Source organism: Mirounga angustirostris, unplaced genomic scaffold (genome assembly GCF_029215605.1).
Source record: "Mirounga angustirostris isolate CCGP_5_RB_7025 unplaced genomic scaffold, mMirAng1.0.hap1 SCAF_16, whole genome shotgun sequence".
NCBI classification, from domain to species: domain Eukaryota; kingdom Metazoa; phylum Chordata; class Mammalia; order Carnivora; family Phocidae; genus Mirounga; species Mirounga angustirostris.
This window is the reverse complement of record NW_026991724.1, coordinates 59,261,606-59,277,751: the sequence shown is the minus strand read 5'-3', so window position 1 is coordinate 59,277,751 and position 16,146 is coordinate 59,261,606. Positions and strand designations below refer to the sequence as shown.

At 41.7% G+C, this 16,146-nt stretch overlaps 1 protein-coding gene across 6 annotated transcripts in view; it reads left to right on the top strand.

Annotated features, from left to right (window-relative positions):
* LOC123856164 (zinc finger protein 814-like) overlaps positions 1–16,146 on the top strand; it is a 53,051-nt gene that overhangs the window by 594 nt on the left and 36,311 nt on the right. For 4 of the 6 annotated variants that reach the window (XM_064580197.1, XM_064580198.1, XM_064580196.1 and 1 more), the window contains exon 2: positions 2,411–2,537. The exons of 1 other annotated variant lie outside the window; for it this stretch is intronic. In XM_064580197.1, coding sequence (XP_064436267.1) covers positions 2,411–2,537 — 127 coding nt within the window. Of the gene's footprint in view, positions 1–535; positions 634–2,410; positions 2,538–16,146 lie in introns of all 6 variants that reach the window. One more of the 6 variants, XM_064580194.1, reaches the window with a different exon arrangement.

Here is a 16,146-nt window from a genome sequence, read left to right as displayed (position 1 = left end):
CATAGAGTTTAGTTAGCCTGAGGTCACTCAGGGGAGGCCTGATCTCGTGGAGCCCAACCCTGGTTTCCTCAACCACAAGTTCTGACGGTTGTGAAAGCACTTAGAGAACCTATACAAGTAAGGAGAGGTTGCCTCAGTCCCTTACTGGTCTTGACAGCGCCAGTATGGTGTCCAGGATTGTGGTGTGTTGAGGCTCTTCCCTTGCTGTTTTTCCAGCTGCTGGGTGTGGGCATCCCAAGAATACCCCAAGCCCGGGGTCCTGAGTGCAGGCCAAGGGTTACATGCAGGTGTTCTTGTTGCTGTCAGCCAGTATAAACAGGTGTGAGACGTTATCCCAGAAATAAATACCAAAGTGTGCAAACGCTTGAACCTGTTTTCATTCTCCCTGCGAGGAACAAAGAGCTGAGTGAGGGTCAAGAATCAGGCCTCTAATGTGGCTATTGAGAATTTGGGCATCTGTTATGTAGGTAATGAGAGGTTTGGATAAGGGGGCTGGTGGTCTTACCTAAGTCTTAATAGGTCCATCTGGTTGCAGAAAAGATAACAGACTATGGGGGTAAAGGAGGAGGCAGGAGTCCAGGAGGAGGCAGCTGCTATAATCCAGATTGATGGACCAGAGTGGTGGCCATAGAGGTGGGTGAAAAGTTGGACTCTCTGTCCATTTTTTGAAGAGGGGTGGATTTTTTGATGTTGTAGTTGAGGGAGAGAAAGGGAGGAGTCCAGGATGACCCCAGGGTTTTTGGTCCTCGAAGCTGAAGGGATGGAAGTGCCATCATGTGGGATGGGGTAATTGATGATAGGTTAATTTTCTTGGAGACTATGAGGAGTTTTGTTTGGTCCTGTTAAGCGTCTCAGATGTTTCAGAGAATTGTGAGTGGAGACAGCAAATGGGTATCTGGATTCACAGGTCTGGGTATCTTGGGAGGAGGTTTTGGATGAAGAAATCCAAAAGTGGTGACTATTGTGTCGACCAGGGCGGAGCTGTGGATTGCATTTAGATTGGGGAATGCAGGTCATCATGACAATGCCTTAGCTGGTCAGATAGAGGAGGGTGCATGATGAGGAATGATTGTCTTGCTGGGCACCTGATCAGTGTTGCTGGGCACACGAATGCAGGTGAAGGAGGGAAGTGATCAAGGTAACCATATGGGGGAGAGAATGGTTTGGAACGTGATCAAGGCTTCCATGGGATGAGTGGATATGAGATGGCTATGGAGGCATGGGAGTGATTGAGACAAGATGACACTGAGGCCAGGCTCCTGCTAATTCACTACTGTAGTTTCACTGGAATTTTGTGATGAGCTTTGGTGGGGTCTGCAGTGTTCAGTCTTGATGGTGGATAGGTCTGGGGCAGACTTTCAAAAGTGGTGGCTATTGTGAGGACCAGGATGGAACTGTGGATCACATTTAGGAAGTGTAATGTAGGTTATAGTGGTAATGCAGTTTTCAGGTTAGAAAGACTAGGGTGCATGCTGAGAAGTGGGTCTCTTGCTTAGTACCTGGTTGAGATCCTAAGAATGAGAAACACAAGGGAGGGAGAGAGGATGATCTGGGAGGTGGCTAACGCTTCCATGGGATGTATGGGTGCAAGATGGCTTCAGAGGCAAGAGGGTAATTGAGGCAAGATGAAACCGAAGGCAGGGCTCCTGCTAATTCACTACTGTATGGATTTACCAGAATTTTGTGGTGAGTTTTGATGGGGTCTGGGGTGTTTCAGTCTTGCTGGTGGATAAGATCTGGGGTAAATGTAGTCATTTGTGAGAATCATTATGCCTGGCAGGGAGACTATAAGGATTGGGGTTTTAGGGAAGGTTGAGTGGAGAGTGGGGAGTGTGACTGCTGAGGGGACAGCAAGTCCAGCACAGAAGTGGAAGTGGGTCATGGGCATCTATAATTCGTAGTGCCTCTGGGTGGCTAGTATTGAAGCAAGGATCAGAGGTACAGAGGAGGCCTTCAAAGCAGAATTCAGGGCTTTGGCCAAAGTAGAGCTATGGGAGTGCAGCTGTGGGGACTGAAGATGTGAGAGAGGTACAGTTTACAGAACAATGTGCACAACAAGAGGAAGTGTGAGCCAAGGGCCTCAGGGTATTGGAGCTGAAGGGTAAAGCATGAGCCATTTCATTGCGTTTTGGGAGTCTCAAAATAGAGACCTTGGGGGAATTGACAGTATGGACCATACAGGCCAGGAGGAATTTGGATGACATCTCTTGTTTCCCTTGCCTGATGTTGCTGAGGGCAGAACACAGTGAATAAAGAGAACCTGAAGATAGGGTGGACATTAGTGGCACCTAGGCATGGCATTTCTGAAGTGGGGACCTCTGAAAGAGGATAAGTGTGGGATAGATGTGTGGCGAGATGGATTGTGGGACTCAGAGAATGTTCATGGTTTCATCTGTCCCCATCATAACAGGATAGTGTGACCTTTGAGGACATTGCTGTGTACTTCTCCTGGGAGGAGTGGAGGCTCCTTGATGAGGCTCAGAGATGCCTGTACCACGATGTGATGCTGGAGAACTTTACACTTATATCCTCACTGGGTAAGGCCCTCACCCTCCACAGTGGCCTGAAGTAGGCTCTCTTCCCTCCCCACCCACCATTTCTCAGTGTCTCTCACATGCGGACCATGGGCACTGCTTGCTTCTCAGCTTACTGGGTAATTGCTGTGTTGATAGGGCTAGTTTATTTGCACTGCCCTCTCCTCTTCCCCTGAAGCCTCAATAACTGCTATACTGAACCCTCTTAGGAAAGGATTCAAGGTTAGTAGATTTTTAGTGAGCTTAATGGATTCCGCCATGCTTGTCCTTTGTTTGGATCAGTGTGTACAGCTTCATGTCACTTCTGTATCCCAGCGTTTGTTTGTTTGTTTGTTTGTTTGTTTTTAAAGTAAGCTCTATACCCTTGGGGCTTGAACTCACAACCCTGTGATCAAGAATTGCGTGCTCTAGGGGCGCCTGGGTGGCTCAGTGGTTAAGCGTCTGCCTTTGGCTCAGGTCATGATCCCAGGACCCTGGGATCAAGACCCGCATCGGGCTCCCTGCTCAGCGGGAAGCCTGCTTCTCCCTCTCCCACTCCCCCTGCTGGTGTTCCCTCTCTCGCTGTGTCTCTCTCTGTCAAATAAACAAATAAAATCTTAAAAAAAAAAAAATTGCATGTTCTACTGACTGAGCCAGCCTCTGTTTTCCAGTTTTTGATTTCTTCTTTTAACTGACTTTTCCTTGTGTCTGCTTGTGCCAGGTTTGCATGCATTGTCATCGTCACTACTTACTTGAACCATAGGCTACTTTTCAACACACTCCTGCAAGGTTTGTAGTTTAGGTGCATTTTCTTTTTTTTCCCCCAGCTTTCTGGAGATACAAAATTATATAAAAGTGCACAGGGCGTGCCTGGGTGGCTCAGTCAGTTGAGCATCCAACTCTTGGTTTCGGCTAGGTCATGATCTCAGGGTTGTGGGATTAAGCCCTGAGTCCGGCTGCAGCTGAAATCAGCATGGCATCTGCTTGTCCCTCTTTCATCCTCCCTATGCTTGCTCTCTCTCAAATAAATATAAAAGATCTTTAAAAATATATATACTAAAAAAAATTAAGTGCACAGTGTGATGATTTGATATATGCATACATTGTAATATAATTTCCACAAGTGAAGTTCATTAAATATCTACCACCTCATAAAATTACATTAATTTTTTTGTAGAAATGCTCAAATCTACTCAGTAAATTTCACATATACAACATCATTATTAACTATAGTCACCATGCTGTATGTTACATCTTCATAACTTTTTAATCTTTTTAATTTTTCCTATTTTTTAAAGATTTTATTTATTTCAGAGAGTGAATGAGAGAGAGGGCATGAGCACTGGGGCAGGGAAGGGAGAAGGAGACTCCCCACTGAGCAGGGAGCCCAATGCGGGGCTCAATCCCAGGACTGTGAGATCATGACCTGAGCCAAAGGCTGATGCTTAACCGACTGAGCCACCCAGGCACCCAAACTTTTTCATCTTATAACTGAACATTTGTGCTTTTTGACCAATATCTCCCCATTTCCCTCACACCCCGGCTCCTCGTATTCTACAGGCATACCCCAGAGATATTTTGGGTTTGATTCCCGACCACCACAATACAGCAAACATCACAATAAAGCAAGTCAAATGAATTTTTTGTTATTCCAGTACATATAAAAGTTACGTTTATTACACTGTAGTCTTTTTTTGCTTGGTTTTAGAGTGCAAGTGGGCAGGGAGGGGTAGAGAGAGAGGGAGAATCTTAGCACGCTTCACACTCAGCACAGAGCCTGATGCGGGGCTCAATCTCACGACCCTGAGATCATGACCTGAGCTGAAATCAAGAGTTGGACTCTTGGGGTGCCTGGGTGGCTCAGTCATTAAGTGCCTGCCTTCAGCTCAGGTCATGATCCTAGGGTCCTGGGATTGAGCCCCGCATCGGGCTTCCTGCTCTGCGGGAAGCCTGCTTCTCCCTCTCCCACTCCCCCTGCTTGTGTTCCCTCTCTCGCTGTGTCTCTCTGTCAAATAAATAAAATCTTTAAAAAGAAAAAAGAGTTGGACTCTTAACTGACTGAACTACCTGGTGCTCCTGTTTATACTGTAGTCTACTAAGTGTCCCAGAGCATTATGGCTAAAAAAAATGTACATTTAAAAATACTTTACTGCTGAAAAATGCTACCATCACCTGAAATTCCTGCAAGTATCTTTTTTGCTGGTGAAGGGTCTTGCCTTGATATTGATAGCTGCTGACTGGTCAGGGTGGTACCTTGCAAGGTTAGGGCAGCTGTGGCGATTTCTTAAAATAAGACAACAATGAAGCTTGCTCTGTTGATTGACTCTTTCTTTCATAAGTGATTTCTCTGTAGCATGTGATGCTGTTTTATAACATTTTACCCACAGTAGAACTTCTTTGAGAATTACAGCCAGTCCTCGCAAACCATGTTATGCAATATTCTTAATTCTTTGTTGTCATTTCCACAATCTTGACAGCATTTTCACCAGGAGTAGATTCCATCTCTTTTTCTTGAATTTTTAAAAAAATTTAATTCCAGTATAATTAAATACAGTGTTTTTTAAAACATGTTTTTAAATTTTAGATTCCATCTGAATAAACTTTCTTTGCTCATCCATACAAAGCAACTTCTCATCCATTTAAAAAATTTTTACTTTAATTTTTTAAAATTTAAATTCAGTTAATTAACATATAATGTATTATTTGTTTCAGGGATACAGGTCTGTGATTCATCAGTCTTATATCCATTCAAATTTTATCATGAACTTGCAATAATTCAGTCATATCATCAGGGTCCATTTTTTTTCTTTTTTTAAGGATTTTATTTATTTGTGAGAGAGTGAGCAAGAGCGCGGGATGAGGAACAGAGGGAGAGGGACAAGCAGACTCCATGCTGAGTGGAGGGCTCGATCCCAGGACCCTGAGACCATGACCTGAGCTGAAATCAAGAGTCGGATGCTCAACCAACTGAGCCATCTGATGCCCCCAGGCTCCACTTCTAATTCTAATTCTCTTGCCATTTCTATCATATCTGCAGTTACTTTCTCCACGGAAGTCTTAAACCCTTCAAAGTCATCCATGAGGGTTGGCATCAACTTCCAAACACTTTTTGATACTTTGACCTCTGCCACCCATGAATGGCAGTTAGAATGTTCAATCTTTTCCAGAAGGGTTCGATTTCCTTTGCCTAGATCTATCAGAAAAACCACTATGGCAGCCCTGGCCTTACAAGTTGTATTTCTTTCTTTCTTTCTTCTTCTTTTTTTTTTTTTTTTTTTAGGATTTATTTATTTATTTGAGAGCGTGGGAGAGCGCATGTGCGTATGGGGGTGGCAGGAGTATAGGGAGAAGGTCTTATTAAGTAGACTCCCTGCTGAGTGTGGAGCTCGACACAAGGTTGTTCTCAACAAATTGTATTTCTTAAATAAGACTTGAAAGTCAAAACTGGGGGGCCTGAATGGTACAGTTGGTTGTGTCTGACTCTTGGTTTCAGCTCAGGTCATGATCTCAGGGTTGTGAGATCGAGCCCCACTTCAGGCTCCAAGCTCACCTGGGAGTCTGCTTGAGATTCTCTCTCCCTCTACTCTTCCTGCTCATGTGCGTGTGCATACTCTCTCTCAAATAAATAAATCTTAAAAAAAAAAATCAAAATTATTTGGGCTACATGAGCTACAGAATGGATATTGTGTTAGCAGGCATGAAAACATTAATGTTGTACATCTCCATCAGAGTTCTTGGGTGACCAGGTGCTTTGTCAATGAGCAGTAATATTTTGAAAGAAATCTTTTTTTCTGAGCAGTACATATCAACAGTGTGCTTAAAATAGTCAGTAAACCATATTATAAACAGGGTGCTGTCATCCAGGCTTTGTTTTTCCATTTATAGCTCAGGCAGAGTAGATTCAGCATAATTCTTAATGGTCCTAGGATTTTCAGAATGATAAATGAGCACTGGCCCCTAACAAGAGAGTTGGCCTGTCCTTTGAAGCCAGGCTTGATGTCTCTAGCTTGGAAAGTGCTAGATGGCATCTTCCAATAGAAGGGTGTTTTGTCTGCATTGAAAATTTGTTGTTTAGTGTAGTCACCTTCATGAATGATCTTAGCTAGATCTTCTGGATCACTAGCTACAGCTTTTGCATCAGCACTTTGTATTTTGATGGTATGGAGATGGCTTCTTTCCTTCAGCCTCAGGAACCAATCTCTGCTAACTTCCAACTTGTCTTTGTGGATTCCTCACCTCTCTCAGCCTTCCTAGAATTGGAGACAGTTAGGCCCTTGCTCTGGATTAGGTTTTGGCTTAAGGGAACTTTGGGGCCACTTTGATCTATGCAGACCACTACAACTTTCTATCAGTAGTAAGGCTGATTTGCTTTCTTACCATTTGTGTGTTCACTGGAGTAGCACTTTTATTTTTACATTTTTAAGATTTTATTTATTTATTTGACAGAGAGCGAACAAGCACAAGCAGGGGGAATGGCAGGCAGGGGAGAATTCTCGCAGGCTCCCCACTGAAGGCGGCCGCTTAACCGACTGAGCCACCCAGGCGCCCCTGGAGTAGCACTTTTAATTTCCTTCAAAGACTTTTTGTGGTTTTTTGCATTCACAACTTGGCAACACTTGGCCAGCTGTTGGGCTCAAGAGGCTTAGCTCGCTTTTGGCCTATCTCGGTTTTCAACATACCTTCCTCACTAAGTGTAATCATTTCTAGCTTTTGATTTAAAGTGAAAGATGTGTCACTCTTCTTTTCACTTGAACACCTAGAAGCTATTGTAGAGTTATTAATTGGCATAATTTCAATACTGTTGTGTCTCAGGAAATAGAGTGGCCCAAGAGAAAGATAGGGCAATGACTGGTCATGGAACAGTTAGAAGAAACACATTTGTCATTTTTTGATTATGTTAAATGTCATATGGGTGTGGTTCGTGGTGCTCCAGAACAATTACAATAGTAACAAAGGGCTCTGATCGCAGATCACCATAACGAATACACTAATACTGGAAACATTTGAAATATTACAATTACCAAAATTTGATACAGACATGAAGTGAGCAAATGCTGTTAGAAAGATGGTGCCAACAGACTTGCTCGTTGCAGCCTTGCCACAGACCTTCACTTTGTAAGAAACACAGTATCTGTGAAGCATCATAAAACAAAATGCCGTAAAACTAGAAAATAAATAAATATGCCTATACTCTCTGTTTCTATGATGTTGACTTTTATTTTTTCCTAAGCATTCCAACCACGGTGTACAAGGGTTCCTTCTACCTTCACCCTCCCCAACACTTATCTCTGCTCTTTTTGAAGGTAACGATCTTATCAGATGTGGGTGATACATCATTGTGGTTTTGATTTGCATTTTCCTGATGATTTAACTCATTGTTAAAACCATTGTCAAGGAGCTTTTTCTCTGTTTTTTTTCCCCCCAAGAAGTTTTACATTTTCAGGTCTACATTGAAGTCTTTAATCCATTTCAAGGTAATTTTTTGAGTGGTATAAGGTAGGATCCCAGGTTCTTTCTTTTTTTTATTTTATTTGTTTTGTTTTGTTTTATTTTGTTTGGCATGTGCATATCCAGTTTTCCCAGCACCATTTACTGAAGAGACGTTCCTTTTCCCATGCGTGTTCTTGGCACCCTTGTCAAAGAAAGAGTAGTTAACTATATATGTGGGGGTTTATTTCTGGGCTATCATATTTCATGGGTCTGGATGTCTGTTTTTATTCCAGTACCGTAGTGTTTTGTAGTATAGCTTGAAATCACAAAGTGTGGTCCCTCTAATTTTGGATATTCATGATCAAGATTTCTTTGGCTTATTTGAGGTCACTTGTGGTGCAAATTTTAGGATTCTTTTTCTGTTTCTGGTAAAAATGTCATTGGAATTTTGGTAGATATTGCATTGAATTTTAGGTTCCTTTATGTAGTAGAAGCATTTTTTTTTTTTTAAGATTTTATTTATTTATTTGACACAGAAACAGCAAGAGAGGGAATACAAGCAGGAGGAGTGGGAGAGGGAGAAGCAGGCTTCCTGCTGAGCAGGGAGCCCGATAATGCGGAGCTCACTCCCAGGGTCCTGGGATCATGACCCGAGCCGAAGGCAGACAACGACTGAGCCATCCAGGAACCCCTATATAATAGAAGCATTTTAATAATAATTCTTTCAGTCCACAGACATGGGATATCTTTCCATTTATTTGTCTTCAATTTCTTTCATTGGTGTCTTACAGTTTTCATTGTACACATCTTTCATTTCCTTGGCTAATTTATTCCTAAGTATTATATATTTTTTAATACTCTTCCAAATGGGATTGGTTTCTTAATTTCTCATTGAGATGTTTCATTGTTAGTAATAGGCACATCTGATTTTTGAATGTAGATTTTATATCCTGCAAATTTACTGAGTTTATTTATTCATTTTGCTTTTTTTGGTGGACTTTTTAGGGTTTTCTTTATATAAAATCCATGTCATCTGCAAACAGTTTTGTTTCTTTTCTGATTTGGAGACCTTTCTATTTCTTGTCTGATTGCTCTGGATAGGACTTCCAGTACTATTTTGAATAGCAGTTATGAGCACAGGCATCTTTGTCTTGTTCCTGATAGTAGAGGGAAAGTTTTTACCTTTTCACTGTTTAATGTGTTCTTAGCTGTGGGCTTATATATGGCCTTTGTGATATTGTGGTGTGTATCTTCTATACCTAATTTTGGGGGAGTTTTTATTGTGAAAGGATTCTGAATTTTGCCAAATGCTTTTTCCACATCTATTCAGATGATCATATGAGTTGCCTTCTTTGTATTAATAAGATATGGCACATTTATTGATTTACTTATGAGGAGACCACCCTTGTATCCCAGGGATAAATCTCACTTGATCACAGTTTATGATTCTTTTCATATACTGTTGAATTTGGTTTGCTAGTACTTTGTTGAGCTTTTTTACATCTGTGTTCATTAGGGATGTTGGCCTGTAATTTTGTTTTCTTCTAATGTCCTTCCCTGGCTTTGGTGTCCTAATATTAGTCTCCTAAAATGAGTTTGAAAATTCCAAGATTTTTGGAAGAACTTGAGAGTTTAATACTTGAAATGTGGATAGAAATCATCACTGAATCTATCTGGTCATGACCTTTTCTTTGTTGGGATATTTTTGATTACTGATTCAATTTCCTTGTCTATTTGGATTTTCTATTATGATTCAGTGTTGGGGGGCGCCTGGGTGGCTCAGTCGGTTAAGCGTCTGCTTTCAGCTTAGGTCATGATCCCAGTGTCCTGGGATCAAGCCCCACATCAGGCTCCCTGCTCAGTGGGGGGGCCTGCTTCTCCCTCTCCCTCTGCCACTCCCCAGCCTGTGCTCTCCTGCTCTCTGTCAAATAAATAAATTTTAAAAAAATCTTTAAAAAAAATGATTCAGTGTTGATAGGTCGTATGTTTCTAGTAATTTATTCTAGGTTATCTAATTTGTTGGTGTATAATAGTTCATAGTAGTCTTTTTTATGATCCTTTGTGTTTCTCTGCTATCAGTTGTAATTTCTCCTCTTTTATTTCTGAATTAATTTATTTGAGTCTTGCCTTTATTCTAAGTTAGTCCAGCTAAAGGTTTTTCAATTTTATCTTTTCAGAAAAGCAGCTCTTTTTATTGTATTTCTAGTTTTTATTTTACTTCTGTTCTGATCTTTGTCTTTTCCTTCGTTTCACTAACTTTGGTCTTAGTTTGTTTTTTTCCCAGTTCCTTAAGGTGTAAACTTAGGCTGTTTGAGAGCTTTATTATTATTTTTTTTTTAGTGCTGGCATTTAGTGCTCTAAACTTTTTTCTTAGAATTGCTTTTTCACATTCCATGTTTTGTTTCCACTTTTGTTTTTCTCAAGGTATTTTTTTATTTTGCTTTTGACTTTTCCTTTGGCCAATTGATTGGATAGGCATGTGTTGTTTAATACCCACATATTTGAATTATTAAGCTTCCTCATGGTCTTTTGTGTTTTTTTAATTTTAATTTTTATTTATTTTATTTTATTTTTTTAAGATTTTATTTATTTATTTGACTGAGAGAGACACAGCGAGAGAGGGAACACAAGCAGGGGGAGCAGGAGAGGGAGAAGCAGGCTTCCCGCGGAGCAGGGAGCCCGATGCGGGGCTTGATGCCAGGATCCCAGGATCATGACCTGAGCCGAAGGCAGACGCTTAACGACTGAGCCACCCAGGTGCCCCTTTTGTGTGTGTGTTTTTTTTTAAAGATTTTATTTTAAAAAAAGAAATCTTATTTTTTTAGGTAATCTCCACACCCATGAGGGGTCAAACTCCCAACCCTGAGACCAGGTTGCAGGCTCCACTGACTAAGCCGGCCAGTCACCCCTTCCTCATGTTACTGATTTCTAGTTTTATTCATTATGTTAGGAAAAGGTACATGATAGAATTTCAGTCTTCTGAAATTTGTTAAGACTTGTTTGACATAGGGTGCCTGGGTGGCTCAGTTGGTTAAGCGACTGCCTTCGGCTCAGGTCATGGTCCCAGAGTCCTGGGATCGAGTCCCACATCGGGCTCCCGGCTCAGCGGGGAGCCTGCTTCTCCCTCTGACCCTCTCCCCTCTCATGCTGTTTCTCTCTCTCTCTCTCAAATAAATAAATAAATAAAATCTTTGGGGCGCCTGGGTGGCTCAGTTGGTTAAGCAACTGCCTTCGGCTCAGGTCATGATCCTGGAGTCCCGGGATTGAGTCCCGCATGGGGCTCCCTGCTCAGCGGGGAGTCTGCTTCTCCCTCTGACCCTCTCCCCTCTCATGCTCTCTCTCTCATTCTCTCTCTCTCATATAAATAAAAAATAAAAAAAAAAAAGCACAGAGAATATTCTGTGTGCACTTGAGAATGTGTATGCTGCTATAGTGGATGGAATGTTCTATATATGTCTGTTTGATCCATTTGGACCAGAATGTTCAATTCAGATATATCCTTACTAATTTTCTGTCTGGATATCCACCATTGTTGAAAGGGGGATATTGATATTAATATTCAATTGCTGTCTTTTTTGCCTTCAGATCTAGTTGAATTTGCTCAAGACTTAACTTATATGCTCTGGGGCGCCTGGGTGGCTCAGACGGTTAAGCGTCTGCCTTCGGCTCAGGTCATGATCCCAGGGTCCTGGGATCGAGTCCCACATCGGGCTCCCTGCTCCTTGGGAGCCTGCTTCTCCCTCTGCTTCTCTCTCTCTCTCTCTCTCTGTCTCTCATGAAAAAAAAAAAAAAAACTTACATGCTCTGATGTGTGATGCATACATACTCACAATTTTTACATCTTCTTGGTGAATTCATTCCTTTATCATTATATAATGACCTTGTCTCTTGTGACAGTTGTTGACTTAAAGTCTGTCGTATCACCTATAAGTATAGCTACCCATATTCTGTTTTGGTTTCCATTTGTGTGGAATATCTTTTCCAGTTCCTTCACTTTCAGCCTTTTGTTTTGTTTTGAGTTCAGCCATGGTATCTCTTTTGCCATCTTGTTAATTATTGTCTGAGTGTTTTGTAGCACCATTCTTCCTCTCTCACTGTCTTCCTTTGTGATTTGAGGATTTCCCATGGTGTTATGCTTTATTCGTTTATCTTTTGTTTCTACTGTAGGTTTTTGCTTTGTGGTTACCATGAGGCTTCTTTAAGTCATCTTATAACATTCTGTTTGAAGCTGATAACTTTAATTGCATACAAAAACTCCTTTACTCACCTCCTTCACATTTTTTGTTTTTAATGTCACCATTTACATTTTTTTTTTAGATTTTATTTATTTATTAGAGAGCATGAGCAGCGGGGAGGGCCAGAGGGAGAAGCAGACTCCCCACTGAGCAGGGAGCCCGACAGAGGGAGTGGGACGGGGGGGGGGGGGGGCTCGATCCCAGGACCCCTAGATCATGACCTGAGCAGAAGGCAGACGCTTAACCCACCCAGCCACCCAGGCACCCCACATTTTTATATTTTGTAACCATTCACAGATTGTTGTAGATAGTTTTTGTTTTTTTTGTTTTTTTTTTTTTAAGATTTTATTTATTTGAGACAGAATGAGAGACAGAGAGCATGGGAGGGAGGAGGGTCAGAGGGAGAAGCAGACTCCCCACTGAGCAGGGAGCCCGATGCGGGACTCGATCCCGGGACTCCAGGATCATGACCTGAGCCGAAGGCAGTCGCTTAACCAACTGAGCCACCCAGGCACCCCTGTAGATAGTTATTTTTAATAGTCTTTTGTCCTCCTTACTGGTGTTGAGTGATTAACACACTATTAGAGTATAGTAGTCTCTTGTTATGCATGGGGGGGCGGGGGGGGGATATGTTCCAGGACTCCCAGTGGATGCCTGAAACTTCAGATAGTACTGAACCCTATACATAGTATGTTTTCTCTTATACATACATACCTATGATAAAGTTTAATTTATAAATTAGATACAGTAAGAGATTAACAACAATAATAAAATATAATAATATTAATAGTACAATAAAAGTTATGTAAATGTGTTCTGTTTCTCTCCAAATATCTTATTATATCATACTCACCCTTCTTGTGATGGTGTGAGATGATACAATACCTAAATGATGAGATGAAGTGAGGTGAATGACTTAGGCTTTATGACATAGCATTAGGCTACTATTGACCTTCTGACAATATGTTATAATGAAGGAGGATCATTTGCTTTTGGACCATAGTTGACCATGGGTAACTGAAACCATGGAAAGTGAAATAGATAAGGACGGACTCCTATATTTTGAATATGACTATACAATTGCATTTATCAGTGTGTTCTATATTTTCATGTTACTAATTAGCATACTTTTAGTTTGAAGAACTGTGTTTAGCATCTTTTGTAGGGTAGGTCAAGTAGTGATGAACTCCCTCAGCTTTTGTTTGGGAAAGTCTTTCTCCTTCATTTCTAAAGGACAGCTTTGCTGGTAAAGTATTTTTGGTTTGCAGTTTCTTTGTTGCAGCATTTAGAACACATCATCCTACTTTCTCTTAGTATTCAGTGTTATAGCTGAGAAAACTGCTCATACCCTTATGAGGGGAGGGGAGTTCCCCTGTATGAGTTTTTCTCAGGGCTTTCAAATTCTCTTTGTCATTACATTTTGACTTTTATCATGAGTTGACCTTCGAACAATATGAGGTTTAGGGGTGCCAACCCCTATGCAGCCAAAAAACCGTATATAACTTGACTATCCCCAAAACTTAGCCACTAATAGCCTATTCTCCACCAAAGCCTTACTAATAACATAAAGTCAATTAACCCATATTTTGTATATTATATGTATACTGTATTCTTATATTAAAGTAAGCTAGAGAAAAGAAAATGTTAAAATCTTAAGAGTAAATACATTTATAGTATTTTAGTGTATTTATTGGAAAAAGTCTGCTTATGAATCAATCCGCACAGTTCAAACCCATGTTGTTCAAAAGGGTCAACTGTAATGTGTTGGTGAAGTCCTCTTTGGTTTGAATCTTTTTGGGGACTTAGGAGCATCATGTACTCAGATTTCCATGTCTTTCCCCAGATTTGGGAAATTTTCATCCATTATTTATTTATTTTTTAAAGATTTTATTTGTTTATTTGATAGACACAGTGAGAGAGGGAACACAAGCAGGGGGGGTGGGGGAGGGAGAAGCAGGCTTCCCGAAGAGCAGGGAGCCTGATGCGGGGCTCGATCCCAGGACCCTGGGACCATGACCAGAGCCAAAGGCAGACACTTAACGACTGAGCCACCCAGGAACCCCATCCATTATTTTTTAATCCATTATTGTTTAAATAAGATTCCTGTCCCTGCCTCTCTTCTTCAGGGCCCCCATAATGCAAATATTATTCTGTTTTCATGATGTCCTATAATCCACATAGACTCTCTTTATTCACTCTTTTTAGTTGTCTTTTTTCTAATTTGACTGAATGATTTCAAAAGACGTATCTTCAGGGGCACCTAGGTGGCTCAGTTGGTTAATCATCTGCCTTTGGCTCAGGTCATGATCCCAGGGTTCTGGGATCGAGCCTCGCATCAGGCTCCCTGCTCAGTGGGGAGCCTACTTCTCCCTTTCCCTCTGCCTCTCCCCCTGCTTGTGCTTTCTCCCTCTCTCTTTCTCTCTCTGAAATAAAATCTTTTTTTAAAATGTGCAGAGCACTATTAAAAAAAGAAAAAGATGTATTTTCAGTTTCCGATTCAGATTTTGATTGATCAGGCTGGCTGTTGATGCTCTCTATTGCATTTTTCCTTCCTTCCTTCCCTTACCCTTTTTTTTTTTTTTAAGATTTATTTATTTATTTATTTATTTGACAGAGAGCAAGCGAGCGAGAGCAGGAACACAAGCAGGGGGAGTGGGAGAGGGAGAAGCAGGCTTCCTGCCAAGCAGGGAGCCCGATGTGGGACTCGATCCCAGGACGAAGGCAGACGCTTAACAACTGAGCCACCCAGGCGCCCTCCCTTCCCTTTCCTTTCCCTTTTCCTTTCTCTCCTTTTCTTCCCTTTCATTCATTCAAGTTGGGGGCAGGGAGAGGATCTCAAGCAGACTATGTGCTGAGTGCAGAGCCTGATACAGGGCTCGATCTCACAACCCTGAGATCATGATCTTTGCTGAAATCAAGAGTCAGACGCTTAACTGACTGAGCCACCCAGGCGCCCCCTGCATTTTTCATTTTTTTTTTTTTTTAAGATTTTGTTTATTTATTTGACAGAAACACAGCGAGAGAGGGAACACAAGCAGGGGGAGTGGCAGAAGGAGAAGCAGGCTTCCCGCAGAGCAGGGAGCCTGATGCGGGGCTCAATCCCAGGACCCTGGGACCATGACCTGAGCCGAAGGCAGATGCTTAACGACGGAGCCACCCAGGCACCACCATTTTTCATTTCATTCATCGTATTCTTTACCATAACTTTTTTCCAGTATAATTAACATACAGTGTTTTGTTTGTTTAAGGCGTATAGTATAGTATACCATAATTTATTTGGTCCTTTTTTATATTATCTGTTGAAAAAGCTTGTATTGTTTATAATTGTTCTCCTTATTTCATTGAATTGTCTGTGTTTTCTTGTAGCTCATTGAGCTCCCTTAAAAGAATTATTTTGAAATCTTTGACAATTCTTAGATCTGCATTTCTTTGGGGTGACTGATCAATTACTGTGTTCCTTTGGGGGTGCCCTGTTTCCTTGATTTTTTTGTGTGTGTGTTTCTTATGGCCTTGCATTTTTTTTTTTTTTTTAACATTTATTTGAGAGAGAGAGCGCACAAGAAGGGGGAGCGGGAGAGGGAGAAGCAGACTCCCTGCTGAGCAGGGAGCCCGATGCGGGACTCGATCCCGGGACTCCAGGATCATGACCTGAGCTGAAGGCAGTCGCTTAACCAACTGAGCCACCCAGGCGCCCTAGCCTGCATTTTTGTCTGTGCATTTCATGAAGTAGTTAGTCCCTTCTTCCAGACTTTACAGAAAGGTTTTGGTGGGGAAGATCTTTACCTGTGTGTGTAGATGTGAGTGCACCGGCTTGGTGGGGTGTGGCAGTTCTGACTACAGTTTGGTCAAGAGGCTTAGTGTCTGTGCAGCTCTGTTACCTGAGATCAGTGTCATCAAAGACTGTAGGAGTCCTCAATAGCCAAGGCTGTGTGTGTCCACAGTAGTAGACAGTGCTACTGGGAACCTCC